This window comes from Ptychodera flava, chromosome 13 (assembly GCF_041260155.1).
Source record: "Ptychodera flava strain L36383 chromosome 13, AS_Pfla_20210202, whole genome shotgun sequence".
Taxonomy (NCBI): Eukaryota; Metazoa; Hemichordata; class Enteropneusta; family Ptychoderidae; genus Ptychodera; species Ptychodera flava.
Window position 1 is genome coordinate 14,072,979 of NC_091940.1, and position 17,909 is coordinate 14,090,887.

General features: G+C 36.6%; 1 protein-coding gene across 6 annotated transcripts in view; it reads right to left on the reverse strand.

Moving 5' to 3' along the window:
- Nucleotides 1-748: 748 nt before the first annotated feature.
- Nucleotides 749-17,909, reverse strand: part of LOC139147518 (Wilms tumor protein 1-interacting protein homolog) — a 54,803-nt gene continuing 37,642 nt past the window's right edge. The window contains exons 3-9 of one of the 6 annotated variants that reach the window (XR_011555739.1): nucleotides 12,744-12,811; nucleotides 11,816-11,878; nucleotides 10,624-10,754; nucleotides 8,100-8,145; nucleotides 6,783-6,851; nucleotides 4,949-6,086; nucleotides 749-4,912 (exon numbers count right to left, since the gene is read on the reverse strand). Coding sequence is in view for 3 of the 6 variants with exons in the window: in XM_070718636.1 (XP_070574737.1) it covers nucleotides 5,706-6,086; nucleotides 6,783-6,851; nucleotides 8,094-8,145; nucleotides 10,624-10,754; nucleotides 11,816-11,878; nucleotides 12,744-12,811 (764 nt within the window). In the remaining 3 variants the exon portion in view is untranslated. Of the gene's footprint in view, nucleotides 6,087-6,782; nucleotides 6,852-8,093; nucleotides 8,146-10,623; nucleotides 10,755-11,815; nucleotides 11,879-12,743; nucleotides 12,812-17,909 lie in introns of all 6 variants that reach the window. The other 5 variants (XR_011555738.1, XR_011555740.1, XM_070718637.1 and 2 more) reach the window with 5 other exon arrangements.

Below are 17,909 nucleotides of genomic sequence, written 5' to 3' on the forward strand. Positions count from 1 at the left end.
AGCTATGCTGAGAGTTCGAGTATAAAATTATAATAATACAGTGTTTTCTGGTACTTTTACAAGCCACTCAATGATATGTGATTATACACTGCATCCTATAAATTGTACAGAAGTCAAATGCACCCCTACGGAAGCCTTTTTTCCTAAAATTTCCCATAAAAGATCTTCAGTGTTATGATTGTATGGACTCTTTAAAATTTGAAAACTGACAAAAGAAAGTTCAGGCTTTTACAATCTTGTTTTTACGAATCTGATTTCACAATCTGTTCTCAGTGATTCAACAGCGAATTGCTGCCCCGGGTACGAGGGGAGTTCAAATAACGGTCAAATTTAACAGAGTTTGTTAATAAACTTGAATAATTCAAAACTTTGAAGAAATGGTCCCGTCTCATACTCCTTGAACGTTATAGAGCCCAAGTTCAAAGTTTTGTTTTGTATGACAATTGCAAGTTCTTGTCCTACTCCCCAAAACATGTTAAAACACGGACTATTTATCTTGTCAACATAGGGTTTTTATGTGTAAAATCTACTGTTATTGTTGACATTTGAATTCTGGCCCTTACGAGAATTCACTTGTCTATATCATGTTAAGCTGTACACCCACCATTTCACGTGAACAGGTCCACGCTAACAATGGATAACAATGGGTTTGGGCTAAACCATAGTGTGAAAGGGTAAAACATTGTATTTGTGACGGGCAGACTAACAGAATCATTAAGAAGGTAAAAACAACAGCCACCATTGCATATACTGGCAAAAAGAAATTTTACTAACACTTTTTTAGAAAAAAATTGTACATTTCTATTGTACTGAAGTCAAATTTATGAGACTGATTGCTGAGTCTAATGGAAAACAAATGAAACGGAACATTAACTTTGTCTATGTTAAATGAAATATATCATACAACTGTAGAAACAACATCTGGTCATCTAAACTTAACATGCAAATTTACTCTATGTATGCTGATGTGAAGGAAAGAACAGTCTAATGCAGCATGAAAAGTTGACCTCATTAACATAACAGAGACAAAATTACCGCAGTTGCAGTTTAAGTGAGTAGTCATGTCAATTGCTTCCCCCAAAATAAAACTAGATATATTTCGCTACCCATAACTGTAACCCCTGGAATGAAATCTAAAACGAAGACAAAAAAGTGGCTGCAAAATTTAAGGTTAAAGTGCACAGTATGTAAATATGGATATGCAAATATATGACATACTAAATATGCATTTATTCATTCATTCAGGACACTCCCATCACATTGACCTGCAACATGCATGCCAGAGATACGAGCTTATTGGTTTCAAAATTTATGCACATGTTACGCAAATTCCCAAAGTGGTCTACCCAAGAAAAAATAATATTTAGAACACAACTGCACCAATACAGACCAATTACAGATAACTTTGACAAACACCTGCCAGTTTGCTGCACTGCACCATCGACCCAATCCGGCATTGGACCGCATTAAAGTTTGACTGGAGGTAATATTTGACAGAGTGCAGTAGAACTTGACGAAGACAGAACGATACCAGGCTGATCTGTAATGGCCAACCCCATAATGGAGACATGTCTGTGAACCTGGATTCGGTACACTGGAAAGTTTACGATATAAGAAATCTATTTTAGAGAAAAATCTCAGAAGAGGATTTGAGTACATTTGTATTCACAGGACAGTTTACCCCAAGGATATTCATCCACTCAACTCTATTCCTACCCATAGTGCAAAGTGGCTGGTGGAAAAGGTCTCGGTGTCAATAAATATAGCATATGGGGTAACATTCGCTAAAAACCCCAAATGATTCTGGAGACACTAGCAACTCAGCACAGCTTCATACATATCAAATTCAGTCTCTGTTAGTTGTGATGACATTGTCCCTCTTCCTGTTTGTATGGGACTACCCTACTGCAAAATGGGTAGTTGACCTCTGCACCCTACACCTGCACACACAAGGGCAAAAGTTCAGAGTTCACTTTAATGTGTCACACTACCACGGAGGGACCGTGACACTACATTAGATCACAGAGGGAAGGTGATTAGATACGGCGAACACTGCTTTGCAATAATGTGACTGCATTTAAAGAGCAGCCGTAGTTTATGCAAATGTAATAATGATAATGAAAAGTCACACACAAGACAATTTTTCACAAGCAAAAAATTATGACCAAAAATTAAAATGAAAAAAAATTTCAAGGATACTGTAAAATAAACTAAAAAGCATAACTATCAAGGCACCATTGAATCAGTGTTTGTTTTTTTCATTTCTGAGATTGCTGTAGACAGAAATTAAAAACAAATTAAAATTTCATTGGTTAAATTTTCGCATATCAAAAAACTTCATCTTTATACCACATATGAAATATCTGCGTTATTTCCATTTATAATAAAAGTGAAAAAAAAAGGAAGAAAAACATTTCACATAGCTCATAGCAAAATATATAGACAATTTTTTTGGGAACACATAGAGGCACAACCCTCGTGATTTTGGAAAGCCATTGCTGGATGTACTCTTTTCCAAACAAAAAAACATGAAAATAACCGATTTTGTTTGTTAGATTTTCTACAATATTTGAAGACTAAACTATTATACAATATATAATTCTCTATTTTTTTCTATATTCTATGAAATTTGCAGCCAACTCAGTGGAAGATGGCATGAAAGGTGACAAGACTTGGTGCACGACATTGAGTTATACTGTTCATGTCTGCATTTCAAGGAAAAAAACAGAAGCAAAAAAAATCCCATAAAAATCCTCTGAAAAGAGTCCCCCCCGTAAGTAACATTTAGGAACAGTTCATAAGGAAAATTATTTTTTTCAAAAGTATTAAATATGGCACTTGTTTTATGAGTTGCTTTAAGTGATTTCGCTCTCGAGGGATATTTTTTAATATCATAACAAAATTTTGAAATTTGCAAATCATGTTTGCATTCTTTCTTAAATCATACAATATAACTTAGTACTAATGGTTTTCTTAATTATGGGACTTTACACTTGTTTTGAGTGGAATACATTGCTACACATCATCTGTTTATACTGACTGTTGAAAAAATCGACCAGGTATGAAATTTAAATCTCTGTGAATTTCACTACCATTATGAAAGGACTGAGCCCAGGGGAAATAAACATTCGATGCCGTCTTTATTTAACACTGAAAAACAGATAGAGTGGGGGATCTATCCTGCGTTGGTTTGTCACATATTTCAACCTCCATAAACAGTAACTTTGATGTGTTTTTCGTTATTTTTGTCACATTTGTAAAATACAGTTTCTTGCTCTACTCCCAAAACAATGTCAAAATGCCAAGTATCCAAATTGTCAACACTGCCTGTATGTGTGGTTAGAGTAGAATACACCTCGGGTACAAATATCTAGACTGTCAAATTTCTACAATTTTTTTCTGATCTATCACTTATGGGGGCTCATTTTAAGGCTCTTAGAGTAAGAAAAATTTTCACTGTCTTAGGTTTTTGAAAATTGAAAACATTACTTTCCCCATAGAGTTAACACAGGGATGACAGCCATTTCGAGTTTCAAATATCGCAAAATGTTGGGTATTTTGTTTCTCTAGTACCAAATTTTGCACGGTGACCCCTGATTTTTATTCCTGATTTGGTAAGACAATGGTCGAAAGTTTCAATGAGGAAAGTTTGAGTGAAAGTTTCAGTATTTCCCTTTTGAGGCACATTCTGCCTTACTGACCAATGTTATTGTTGATGACCAAACTTTAGCCAGGGCTGGAATTACTTTGTCAGCAATAACATTGCATTTTTAATACACACATTGTCTTGTGTATCAAAGGCTGACACTTTGGGCTCTATTCAGGCTGAAGTTGAAGAAAATGCACTTGTTTTCATGAACAAAAAAAAACCCATAAATTTTATCAAAGTTACAGCTACTGTCCATCTCAGGAAGACGTCTCACCCAATGCATATACTGGTACTGGTATACGTTTAAGCCTAATGCTTGTCGGCACCAACAATAAAAAAGAAATGCCACTTTCTTCAAAAAAACTTTTTCGGAACTATAAAAGTGAATACTTGTCTCATACATGTACACACACATGATGTAAGATTTGGATAACATAACTGATGAGGCTGTTACTATGACGATGGTATGCTATCTATGGAATGAAAACGTCCAACAAAAATGAACTGATTGCCGTAGTTATTGCGATAATTAAGCAGATATTTCACTTTTATGTTAAAATAGTTACTGTGAGTACTGGAAGCATTAGCGTATATAACTTTTTTAATAAATTTTAAAAATTCCTACATTTGGAAGGCACTTGAGGCATTATAATAATATATGAATTAATTTACTGGGAAAAATAGTTTTGTTATCACGACAATTAGAACAATAAATGGGTAAAATCTATGGCTTTATAACTTCAGAGCGACTGCTGTTTACAAGTCTTTTCGCAGCCAGTAACAAAAAATTTCAAATTTGTTAGCAGGTTACAATTTTAAAACTGTCGTCAGTAGGTGTTAAACCAGGTGATTTTTCGGCCACCGCAATTGATGTCAGTGACAGCTAGTGACAGCTCGAAAGTATCTGTACAGTGGGATCTGTTCAAGCCTTATAAGCTGTAACCCTCCCATGTACTTTTTAATGTTTTTTGTTCCAACTCTGAAGTACATTTTCTCATTCTACTCCTAGGATCACGTTGAAATTCTTAGCGTTCAATTTGTCAATGCAGCCTGTATGTGTCAAAGATCCAGTGCTATTGTTGAGCTATGGATTCCGAGTCCAGACTAGAATGCATTTTTCAACCACAACATTGCATATTTCACACAATACATGGCACTGCCAGGGTCTAATACTTCGTATTTCAACATGACTGAGAGAGTCAAGTGAGAAAATGTGGTTGTTTTCAACGACAGAATGATTGAAAATCTTGTCAAAAGTTGCAGCTATTGTTCCTCACACGGTAACGTCCATACAACTACGTGTAGAGCCAATTCTGTCAAGGAAGGGAGATATGCATTTTCTCTAATGATCAATTTTGATACCAATTCTACAGCCATGAGTCTTAAACATAAAGACTTACTCATAACGCCTGCTAGGTCATATGAATGCAAAGAAATACATGGACATACAAAGTCACTGAACAAGTATAAATATTATGTTACAATTTCACAGCTTTAGCTACAGCAATCCCTCTGTGTATAACTAACTGCCATAGTAGTGTATGGGACTGTACACTTACTGGTATTGGTGTGTATGTATATATATTTGTGTGTACATATATGTACATGTATGTACAATTTTTTCTTTGTTATATGTGTGCATATATGTGTGTGTTTGTGTGTATGTCTCTGTATGTGTGTCAGTATGTGTCTTTGTGTACATATGTATCATGTCCAAATGATCTCCATGACCGCCTTGGCACAGACGCTGAAATTCTACATTATTCCTGTATTCATTCTTACCACTGCACTTTTACGACTCAAGGGCTAAAATAATGAATATTGTGAATTTAGTAACCAGATTGGTATTATTTTTGATCTATCTTGTGTTCTCTTTTGTTATTTCATAATAACAATACAACACGTTTTGGCTGAGACTGCCCATAAGGGTTTGAGATAGTTTGCTCTGTACACGTCATGGACTGCTCCTACTGGTTTATGAAACTGTTGTCTGATAATTTACAATTTACAGCAATTAAACCAAGAAAAATGTTACAGGAAATTAGTACAGTATTAATCAGAGTTCCGTCATACGAAATCCTGGCGTTGAAGTCAGCGACGGACTCGGCGACAGCTGCGGGCTGTGCGACAAAAGCGGAGACTTGGCGTGGGACGACATGGGTGGCACCTTGGCCGACGGCGGTGACGGGGACTTGGGAATGGAATGGTGTGGCAGTGGCGAAGTCACGGGCGACTGGCCGTAGCGAGGACCGTGCTTCGGGGATGACTGGTTTGGGAACGACGGCTGGAGTTGGTGGTAGTAAGGCTCGGGCTGAGGTGAGGAGTATGGCTGTTGGAGTTCCTGCAATTTACTGATGTGGCAGGCGTGGCAGAGTAAGTGATCTTCGAAGGGGTAACACCATTTCTCTGGTTCGTCCGTTAGTTCAATTCCACATTCCTACAAGTGACAAAGAGCAAATACAATACCAAGGTTCACTCATAGTACTATGCCTTATTACATATTGCAATAGCATAGCATTCCATATGAAAGAAATCATTCAAATTTGCCATTCTCCCTTCATGTCAACCATAACACATCTCTCCTTCTCTCTCTTTACCCCCCCCCCCCCCCCCCCCCGCTCTTTCCTTCTCAAATGGGAGTGTTTTAAAGATCCTTCAGTGATTATATTTTAATACTTACCATAGAAGCAACAAAAACAAGACAAAAATTATGTATCATGCACAAACTGAATCTGCGATGACAAGGTACACACAACACTGTGATCAAACTTAAACACCGTTGCTGCTTTCTTGTGGAATACTTTCAAAGCGGTCTAGATTTCATGTTTTCCGATGTTCACTTAAAGTCAAAAAAGATCATTGCAGATTTACACTTAAGTAAGCAGACATCTTCTTATTTGGCCTTTTTTCATTGAAGCAACTTTCTTGTTTGGAAACCTCCGGTTTGGTTTGTTTTATTTATCAAACTGTATTTTTCTTTTCTGCCGATGTAAACTGAGCATCCTTAATAACTATACTTTGTATTGATTAAAATTCAACGTAGAAATCTATTTTCCATACTTATCAGTATGGATATGGATGGACAGTTTGACATGAACTAAAACTGAGATATATTGTTATGGCGTGTACCTACCTCACAGCGGTAACATTCAACATGGAAGTCTTTGTTCATTGAGACAACTCTGACGGTTTCGTCGGATCCCTTGAAGTGGGTGCAAAAAGAAAGGTTGCAGAGTCAAAATATGTTGGAAAACATATCTCACATAGTTGCTGTTAGTTCTGTAGTTAGTTTAAAATGTGTGTCGTGTCGATGTCCTCATGCCTTTCTTTCTGGGTTAGTGTGGTAGCTTTGGGGTTTGTGAACTTGACCTTGGTAGCTTTAGGGTTTGTGAACTTGACCTTGGTAGCTTTAGGGTTTGTGAACTTGACTTTCACGAAGCAGCAACATAGAGCATCAGCTATTTCATCACAACTGCACCAAAAATTATCAATATTTCTTCTTTGTGAGTGCGTAAATTATTTTTTTTTGTCCTGTAAACACATGCTTGTTAGTTTTGATTTCTGTTTGAAAATCAAAGTAATATCCAATCAAAAAAATTCAAAAGGCATAGATGCAGTTTACGTTAAAACTACTGGTAACACCACTCTAACCTTAAAAAGTTGTTGTCAGTAGTGTGTTTTAGTGCAGCGGCAAGGGAAAAAAAGATGATAGAAACAAGGCAATGTGGGCGATAGGATGATGCATGGATGTTTTAGCAAGCAGCATGGAAGCACTGCGAACAACATAGGGCTGAAGATAGCTGTGGAGACTGAAGAAAAGGTATGTAAGAATGGGTGTACTGTTAAGAAACAGACACATAAAATTTTTATTTTTTTTTTCAAATAATTTTTTTTTCAGACATGCTGTGTTAGAACCAGCAGATGCAGGTAACTTTTTTCTAGCATTAGTGTCTTACCTTCTAGAAAGAAATCTTGATAAACAGTTGATGATATTGGCTAAAATCACTACAAATCACTTTTCTTGTAGAGGTAGTACAGCCTAACAAAGACTTGTGTTTTCAGAATTCTGCCAAAATTTTCATTTGTTTTGTTTTTGAATCTGAGTGACTTTTGTTGTCAATATTTTAGAAACGGTATTCAACAGTTTTCAAAAATTGGGACAGACAACAAAATCTGATAAGCACAGCAAATATTCAATGATTTCAACAGCTCACCATGCTGCATATACAAATAGCAAATGGTGGCTTTGAAAGAATAGAACACACCTATTGGACGTAGAAGTTGTCAGGTGACGAAACTAAAGTCATGAACATGACCAAGAAAATGCAAAGAGAAGAGAAGATGGAAAATGAAGAGATAAAAAAATAATGAACGGGTATTTTGTACTCTGAGAGAAGAGGATGAAGAATGCCAGCTGCACTTGGGTGCGGAACAAAGGAAATACCTGTACCGGAGTGATGCTGTCTCCGCATGCAGCACATTTTGGAGCAAATTGCCTAGAGACAGAGACAGAGAAAAGGTGGTATGGAATAAAAAGACAGCTTTAGAAATGAACACATAAAGCATTTTTTTGGTGATTTTTTTATGTCCTTTTCCAAACTTTGCTGAGATACCAATGCTTGTGGATTTTTTTTTCCAGATTTCTGGTCAAAAAGCTCATTCTTTTAATGTGATTTCTGGCAAGCTTGAAAATGGTGAGGCATTGCATGATTGGATGTTTTTATGACCAGGATGAGTCAGCATTAATATTTTCAGCATTTGAAAGTTTGCAAAAAGACAAGATTTCCTCCAGTGCAATGATTTTATTTTCACCTTGATTGGCAGCGGATGGCTATTTCCCTATAAATTCCCCCATAGTGCATGTGCAGTGACAGATTTTTCTTTTTGTGCAGTCCATCTTAGGACGAACGATTTGCAGTTTATTCTGTGATAAAATTTTTTTACCAAAGATACAGCTGGAGAAAACGCAGAAAGTGAACAGCAGTGACAAAATGGATGGAGATCACCACAGACTGGTCTGGTACCAGTCTTGAGAGCACCGATGTTTTACAATCGAGGAAAGCCGGTTAGAAATATGAAGAGAAACCAACAAAATTAGCAATTATTTATTGTTGTGATTGATGTGGCTTCAGTACATAGATTTTAATATGAAACTTAAAAAACTTAATAGACTATGGTAAAATGGCACATAAAATTCAGATTGCAGATTTGAAGGGGTGTGTTGACTCTCTCCCAGCCCCTTCATGGCAGTTTGGCTTCCTCCTGCCCTGTTTCCACACCAATATATACCCTGACTCTGAGGCACATCAGTGTAGGAAAGAGATTAGGTGCTGTGTAGTGAACCAGGGGCTGCGAGAGAGATCTGGGGTATACTGCAATTGGAAAATGATGAATTGATAGACAGCAAATACACTTTGTACATATCACTTTTCAGAGTTCAGAGAAAAAATAAAACATTTCATAAAGTCAGGAGTCTAGCTGGGATCTAGTAATTTCCATAAAAATATGACAATGTCTTTAGCAAAATGATTTCTATATCACTCTATACTAGTTTTACTACCCTGTTCTTTCAAATAATACATTAAACAAGGACTTGTCATCTTCCATTCAACACTGAAGAAAGATACAATACCAAACGGCTGGTATTATCCAGCCTTGCTTCAATGGCTATCTTTGCTGTGGACTGCCGTGGGGAATTTGACAGCTGGAGGTCAGAGGTCACACAATACTCTGCCGTCAAAGGTGTTTTTTTTATGATCAAATGTGTCAGACAATCTGTATATTTACATAATTTTACGACAGTTACCACAAGGACACACTTAAGTGCCTGCATCTTCAATAACCAGCAAATATGTTTTTGCCATCATGAATGTCTTCATGCTATTCATAATTTCATCCGTACTTCAGATAAATGCAGGTGCCTCAAATGCCTGAGGAAATCTTGGCAAGACTGAAGGAAAGTGGACCCATGCTATACTGTTGCACAATTCCACATCATCCAATGGAGTCTGTTTCTATTTATTCAACATTACAGGGACCATAAGACAAGCACAGATTTCTAACATACAAAGCGCTTAAATCCTAAACTGTTTCTGGTCTCTCTTTTTTCATAGTTCTTTATACAGGTTTTGCAACAAACTCTTATCACTCAATTGCACAATATTACAATTCTGAAATTACTTTTTAATTGACTAAAAAATATGGGTGATATTACACAAACTTCTATAATTAATAGCCTGTGCTGTATTTGAAGTTTGTCTGAGATTTGCCACAGTATCATGAATATTGCAATATTTGTACATTAATTTTACACTGAGAAATTTTCCCTCAATATAGGTCCAACTCCAATCACAAAACAATGAGGTTGTACCAAATCTCGGTAGTGCAAGGGGGACTGAAAGATATTCAGACTCTCAAATATTTACAGTACTCTTTTGGTCTGCCTCTGGTGGAAGCTCATTTTGAAACTCGTGGAGTAAATAAATTTTTCACAGGCTTAGTTTTGTGAAATTTAAACATTGAACTTCTCTCCATAGAATTAAAATATGGATGGCTTGTCTTTATGGAGTATCAAAACTTTCATATCTCCCCACGGCACAATGTTCACCTAGGGTCTAAGCTCCAATTTTGAATTGCAAACATCAATAAATTTTAGGTAATTTGCTTTTCTAATCAAACTTTGCTTGGTGACCTCTAGTTTTCCTTAAAGAGACAGGATAAAATCTTTATTGATGCACGTTTGAGGAGAAAAAATTTCCTTACTGTTTCAAGGTGCATATTACTTCAAGATGAAATATGAAGTAACCATATATAACCATGCATGACCACAGTAAGATGTCTCCCCATACCCCCAACCCCCTCCCCACCTCCCCCCCCAAAAAAAACTGTGCAAAATCCATGACATTTTATACCCCTGCACACAATAACTAGACATAACATAATCTTTGTGGATGAAATCTTTGACAGAAACTCACTTGTGATAATCATTGACACAGTATATCTTATTTTCTGCATCAATAGTGAAAGGCACTCCATCCAGACACTCGTTACACTCTATGCAACGGAAACATCCCGGATGATAGGATCTTCCCATGGCCTGTAAGATCTGAAACGGAAAAGACAGGAAAATCCATCAAATATTCGTTGTTAATAAATTTTTATGTATTTCCAGTATTTTTCAAATGTTTCTTTGTTCCCTCAAAAAAGTATGTTAAAATTCCTAGTATTTGACTTGCAAACAAAATCTGTATGTGCGCTGTATGTTGTGTTATCGTTGATGACTGATTTTCAGTCAGGGCTAGAAGTGATTTATTAACAACATTTCATGATAATATGGTTACGGCTATTACCATTCTCTGTATTTCTACCTACATTGGCAAGCAGAATGACAAAATGTACTTGTTTTCTGGAACAAAAATACTTAAAATGTTATAAAAAGTTGTAGCTCTTTGCTGTTCAAGCAGTCACATGGAGTACCTATTCTGGAACTGGGACGGTGCGTCTATGTTTTACATGGAGGCAGGACACACATTATTGACTGGCCATGAGGGGTAACAGCATACGTTTTGTTTTAAAACCACCATATGCTGTTAACTGAACAGCATGGGTCACCGATATGTGTTTTGTACCACACCTCATCCATTCTCTCACTGAGAATAAGCAAGAAATATCTCTATCACGCATCTCTGTCACACACAATATTGCCATCCTTGTTTATATTTTCTAGAATGTACATATGCATAGATGGTCCTGTCCAAACTCATCAAGGTAACAGATATCTGAACCGTATTTCAGAATAACTGGTATCAATCCACCAGTTTGCCTGGGATATTTGTATAACAACAGCAAACATATTCACCGAATTCTGTAATGAATTTCCACTGTAGTTTATTTCTGAGCAGAAATTTGCATTTTCAACAGAAAAAACCCAGAATTTTGAATACTACATGCACCGTTAAAGGAAAGGGGTTGGGCTTACACCAATGAGATACCTGCTGACCACACATTCGGCAATGGTTAACCCTTCCATCACAATGGTTTGGCCCAAAGCAATTAAAATTAACAGTGATTGTGGACCTGTTTACTAGGAATTGGGGTGGGCAGCTTAAAGGGAAAGGTTACAGGGGAAACATAAAGTGTGAAAACAAGAAGATTTTCAAAACTTACTGTCTCCATGATTAGATGTCCACAGATGGCACACTTCTCAGCCGTCTGCTGGAATCCTGAATACTATGTTACAGAAGGAAAAATAAAATACAGAGAAACTGGTGTAATGGCAATAAAATATTTTCTAATTTATGATTTAGATTATGCCACTCAGAATAAAATGAGTAGGCCTGTGTTTGTGTGTTTATTGCATTTTCACTACAGAGATACCATATGTGGTACAGGTCTAAAAATATAAATGTTGGTTTTATCATACATTTTTAAGTCATATTAACCAAAGCTTTGTGTGTTTGTTTTATAACATTCAAAGGTGGTTTTATACACAACATCATAAGGTGAATATGGTAATTAATCCATTACCTTCTTGGGGTCAAAGTTCACAGTCACCTTACTGAATTTTAGTTCAAATGATGTGTAGCTTGATGAACTTTTCCAAACAAACAAGCTCAGAGTTCTCCACAAGGAGACTTTCAGAGGTACCCACCTCTCTTTTTGAGCAATGGCCAAACAAAAGAATACACTTTCACAACAAAGGAATATGCAAATTATGCATTGTCATGTAAATTTGCCACCCTCTGATTTTCAAGGCTGTGGAGAGGCCTGTATCTTCAAAAAGTTCCATTTTCATTGTCCTGAGATGTTCAGTATCCATCATTACGCTGACTGACAAAGAATGTTTATAGGTAGCTAATTTGGTCTTGAATACCTTATATTTTTGCAGGTGTCATGAGCTAAAAATGGAACTTTTCATAAAAATTCAACAAAAGTTACAAAAAGGTCAAACCAATGTAGTAAATTGAATGATTAGAAAACTTTGAAGGATATTACAACAGGTGACAGTGTTCTACTTGTGTTTTACTGTAAATGGGCGCATGTATGTACATGTCTATGGTTTGCATGTATTGAACGAGACAGATGTTTGACTTACCAAGTAGTCTTCTTCACAGTACACTTTACCATGGACGTTGTAGAAGGCCTTCCCTCTGAGAGTGCGCCCTGCAAGATATTAAAGCGTAATTTTTAGTACTCATTGGACCATACACTTTGCATTACCCTGTACAGTGCGATGGTATACACTGAAATTTTAAAATCACTTTTTATGTGGCAACTCAGACAGGAAAAACTCATAACTATTTATATGCCAACTCTGTTCCATGGCACGATGTCTTAATATCATGTATACCAAAAGACACGGTTACATTGTTTACAAAAGTGAAAGTTGTAAAATAGCAATGACTGTTTTGGGGTTAAGACACCAACAGAACCAAACTTCTCAAGACATTCTGTTACAGCATTCAAAACCTCTTAACCAAAACAGTCAGTCCTATTATGTACCAATTGAAATTTCTCAAATGCATCATTCATAAAGAAGAGAGAGAGAAATAAACATTCTTCCTTAAAAACACAAGGCAAAGGTGACGCTTTCATATTGAATTTACTACTTTTAAAAAAATGCCATGTAAAACATTGAACCAGTGGCAGGGAACACGCTGCTGGTGACACATGCGATTTAGAGTGCTCAACATTTGTACCATGATATGGAATTTCTACTCAGACTGATAACATGTGAGTACTGGTACCCACATAATCATTGGCTTCTAGACTGCTCATAATCATTTACATTCATACATTTTAATGGACTCCCCGAGACTGTTCCTGGAAAAGCTGAAAACCAACCTGTTTTACCAAAAGCTCTGAGGAGGATCCTGGCATTATTTAGGAGCTTGTTGTTGTAATGTGACAATTCTATTTTTTTTCTAATCACAGCTGCACTGATTTTATTTTATTGTTATCAGACATGAGTATCATATTTTACATGTTACGATCCGTTCACTGCATTTTTAGCTTGTTTGTTTGAAATATCCCTAAAAATATCCAATTGAAAAAAATGATAAAATTGGACTGCCTTCACAAGAATAGGCAATATATTTAAGAGTTATACTCCCACGTGTGCTCTCAATTGAAAAATTGTTGAGAACATTGATTTTGATGTTAAGCCTAAATGCTGCTATTGTTAGCTACTTTCTGTTTGTAATTTGATCTTAAAATAGAGCAGAAAACTTTCATTTATAAAATGCCCATGACAATCAAAGTGAGACTTGAGTGGACACCGTGGGTCATCAGTATGTATTAGGGAGATGGTGCAGTGGCAAAGAATGTGAAATTTTCAGAAGAGTTACTTTCAGAATGTGCTTAGGAATACAATTCAGAATAACATTCAGACACTCACTATGTGAGATAATATTCTGTATATTCCAGAAGAGTCCTTTCAGAATGTGCTTTGGAATACAATTCAGAATGATATTCAGACACTCACTATGTGAGATAATATTCTGTATATTCTAGAAGTAACAAGTCATTGACATTGACATAGTCCCCACTTGTAATAGGAGTATTAGTCTTGATGGGGCAGGGAAATGAGGTCATTAAGAAGTATCACTGGAGTGTATATGTTCAGATCTATGGACACATAGGTCTATGTCATTGTTCCCATTTTGAAACAAGAGGCATGTCTAAGTTATGGTTCTAAATCGGGAAAAAAGATCAGACCTCTAGCTGTATTGGCCTGCCAAGAAATACATTGTGCATAATAAATGAGGTACAAGATGTGACATCTTAAGGTCTACTATCCTATCAAAATTGAAGCGTAAAGAACTTGTGGTTACTGAGTTATGCATATATATGCATATTCAAGGTCAAAAGTCATCAAGGTCACGTGACATTTTGAAAAAAAAAAAACCCATTGTATTGCTAATTAATCCATATATGCCAAAATTCAGACCTCTAGCTCTATTGGCTTGCCCACAATTATATATGGGCATAATTAACGAGGCAAAGCATGTGTTGTCATAAGGTCTCCCATCCTACTAAATATAAGGACATAGCACTTGTGGTTACTTATTTATTGACATAATCGTGTATTTTAGGTAAAAGGTTATCGAGGTACATGACATTTTGCCAAAAAATTCTATCCTATAGTCTGTCCCTATATACTAAAAATCATACATTTACCTCTATTGGCTTGCTCAAAATTAGATATGCACATAATTAATGAGGTACAATATGTGGCGTCATAAGGTGTCCCATCATACCAATTATGAAAGGTGTAGCACTTGTGGTTCCTGAGTTATGGACAAATATGTATATTTGACGTCAAAGGTCATTGAGGTGACATGACATTTTTTCAAAAAAATTGTATTGCTAAGTTATCCCTACATACCAAAAATCAGACCTCTAGCTCTATTGGCTCGCTCAAAATTAGATATGTGCATAATTAATGAGGTACAATATGTGGCGTCATAAGGTGTCCCATCATACCAAATATGAAGGGTGTAGCACTTGTGGTTACTGAGTTATGGACAAATATGTATATTTGAGGTCAAAGGTCACCGAGGTCACATGACATTTTGTCAAAAAAATTGTATTGCTAAGTTATCCCTACATACCAAAAATCAGACCTCTAGCTCTATTGGCTCGCTCAAAATTAGATATGTGCATAATTAATGAGGAACAATATGTGGCGTCATAAGGTGTCCCATCATACCAAATATGAAGGGTGTAGCACTTGTGGTTACTGAGTTTTGGACAAATATGTATATTTGAGGTCAAAGGTCACCGAGGTCATGTGACATTTTGTCAAAATAATTGTATTGCTAAGTTATCCCTATATACCAAAAATCAGACCTCTAGCTCTATTGGCTCGCTCAAAATTAGATATGTGCATAATTAATGAGGTACAATATGTGGCGTCATAAGGTGTCTCATCATACCAAATATGAAGGGTGTAGCACTTGTGGTTACTGAGTTATGGACAAATATGTATATTTGAGGTCAAAGGTCACCGAGGTCACATGACATTTTGTCAAAAAAATTGTATTGCTAAGTTATCCCTATATACCAAAAACAGACCTCTAGCTCTATTGGCTCGCTCAAAATTAGATATGTGCATAATTAATGAGGAACAATATGTGGCGTCATTAGGTGTCCCATCATACCAAATATGAAGAGTGTAGCACTTGTGGTTACTGAGTTATGCACAAATATGTATATTTGAGGTCAAAGGTAATTGAGGTCACGTGACATTTTGTCCAAAAAATAGCATTGCTAAGTTATCCCTATATACCAAAAATCAGACCTCTGGCTCTATTGGCTCGCTCAAAATTAGATATGCACATAATTAATGAGGAACAATATGTGGCGTCATAAGGTGTCCCATCATACCAAATATGAAGGGTGTAGCATTAGTGATTACTGAGTTATGGACAAATATGTATATTTGAGGTCAAAGGTCACCAAGGTCACATGACATTTTGTCAAAAAAATTGTATTGCTAAGTTATCCATATATACCAAAAATCAGACCTCTAGCTCTTTTGGCTTGCTCAAAATTAGATATGCACATAATTAATGAGGTACAATGTGTGGCATCATAGGGTGTCCCATCATACCATATATGAAAGGTTTAGCACTTGTGGTTACCGAGTTATGGACAAATATGTATATTTGAGGTCAAAGGTCACGTGACATTTTGTCAAAGTGTCTGAGATATCTGCGTGAACGGATGGACTCACATGGATGGACTAACGGACTGACATGACCCAATCTATGAGCCCCCTGGACTTTATCTGTGGGGACTAAAAACTGTGTCACTGCATCCTTTTGGCAATATGAATACGATGAGAAACTAAATTTTTATTTTTCTTGGCCTTATACATGGGAGTCTATGGACTGCCTTATACATGGGAGTCTATGGACTGCCTTATACATGGGAGTCTATGGACTGCCTTATACATGGGAGTCTATGGACTGCCTTATACATGGGAGTCTATGGACTTCCTTATACATGGGAGTCTATGGACTGCCTTATACATGGGAGTCTATGGACTGCCTTAAACATGGGAGTCTATGGACTGCCTTATACATGGGAGTCTATGGAGGTGAAAACTAAAAAGTCCTCTAACACGGCCAAATTTGATTGCATTGTGAAACAAATCAACATGCATCTGTATGAGGTAGAGTACTATCCTTTTACCAAGTTTGAACGAAATCGCTCCAGGCGTCTCTGAGATATCTGCGTGAACGAAAAAAGTCATAAAATATGCAAATGAGCAATTAATTAATAAGCCACACCCACCAAAATCTAATCAGATCTAAGTCTCATCATGATAATACCAAATACCAATTGCATGACATTGGACCTAAGGGTTCTTAAGTTATGAGTGGAACAAAATCTGTCTACGGACGGACGGACAGACGGACAGACGGACGGACAGACGGACGGACGGACGGACGGACAGACGGACACACACACAGACATTGTGGCGACATAGGACACCTTTGGTGCTTTGCACCACGGTGTCCAAAAACAGTCAAAACATTAAAATATGCCAAAATATGGCTTCATCATTTCAGGCAATAAGTCTATCCTATCTATACAGGTATCTATGGTAAGTTCCGAGAAGGTCATGTCTGAACAGGGTAAATAAACGGTTCAAATAAATCTTTAACCCTTTTCCTGCCAGACAGTATCACTTCCCCATCAGCCAAGTCAGTAAAAAGCGGTATTGAGCCAAAACATGACGTATTTTCACCCGCTTGGCTTGGTCTGTTATAGCATCTTTAGTCCAAAAAAATCAAGTTTACAGTATTTATGTTTTCAACAGCCTTCAAATGTACAGTATTATGTTAAAATACACCATATGGAATATGTTGTGTTTCATTAATTTTAACCATCTTGACCTGATGGTGAAATATGGACTTGGCAGGAAAAGGGTTAAGGGCCAATAGCTGTCACTTTTGATGATTTTACCACTATTTTTGTTTATAATGTCAACTACAGTCTGAATGTCTTGTTTTACTCCCCAAAGTATTTTGAGATACGCAGTGTTGGGTTTGTCAACTCAGCCTGTACATGTGTAAACTGCAGTCTTTTTGTTGACATGCGAATATTAATCCAAAGTAGAATTTCAACATACACAATAACAATGGTTTTAACATGTATCAACCCTGTTTTGACAAGCTATGTAGTTGATGTGTCAACATGATTTTGGGAGTAGCAAAACAACTTGCAATTGTATATGAAAAAATAAATGGAA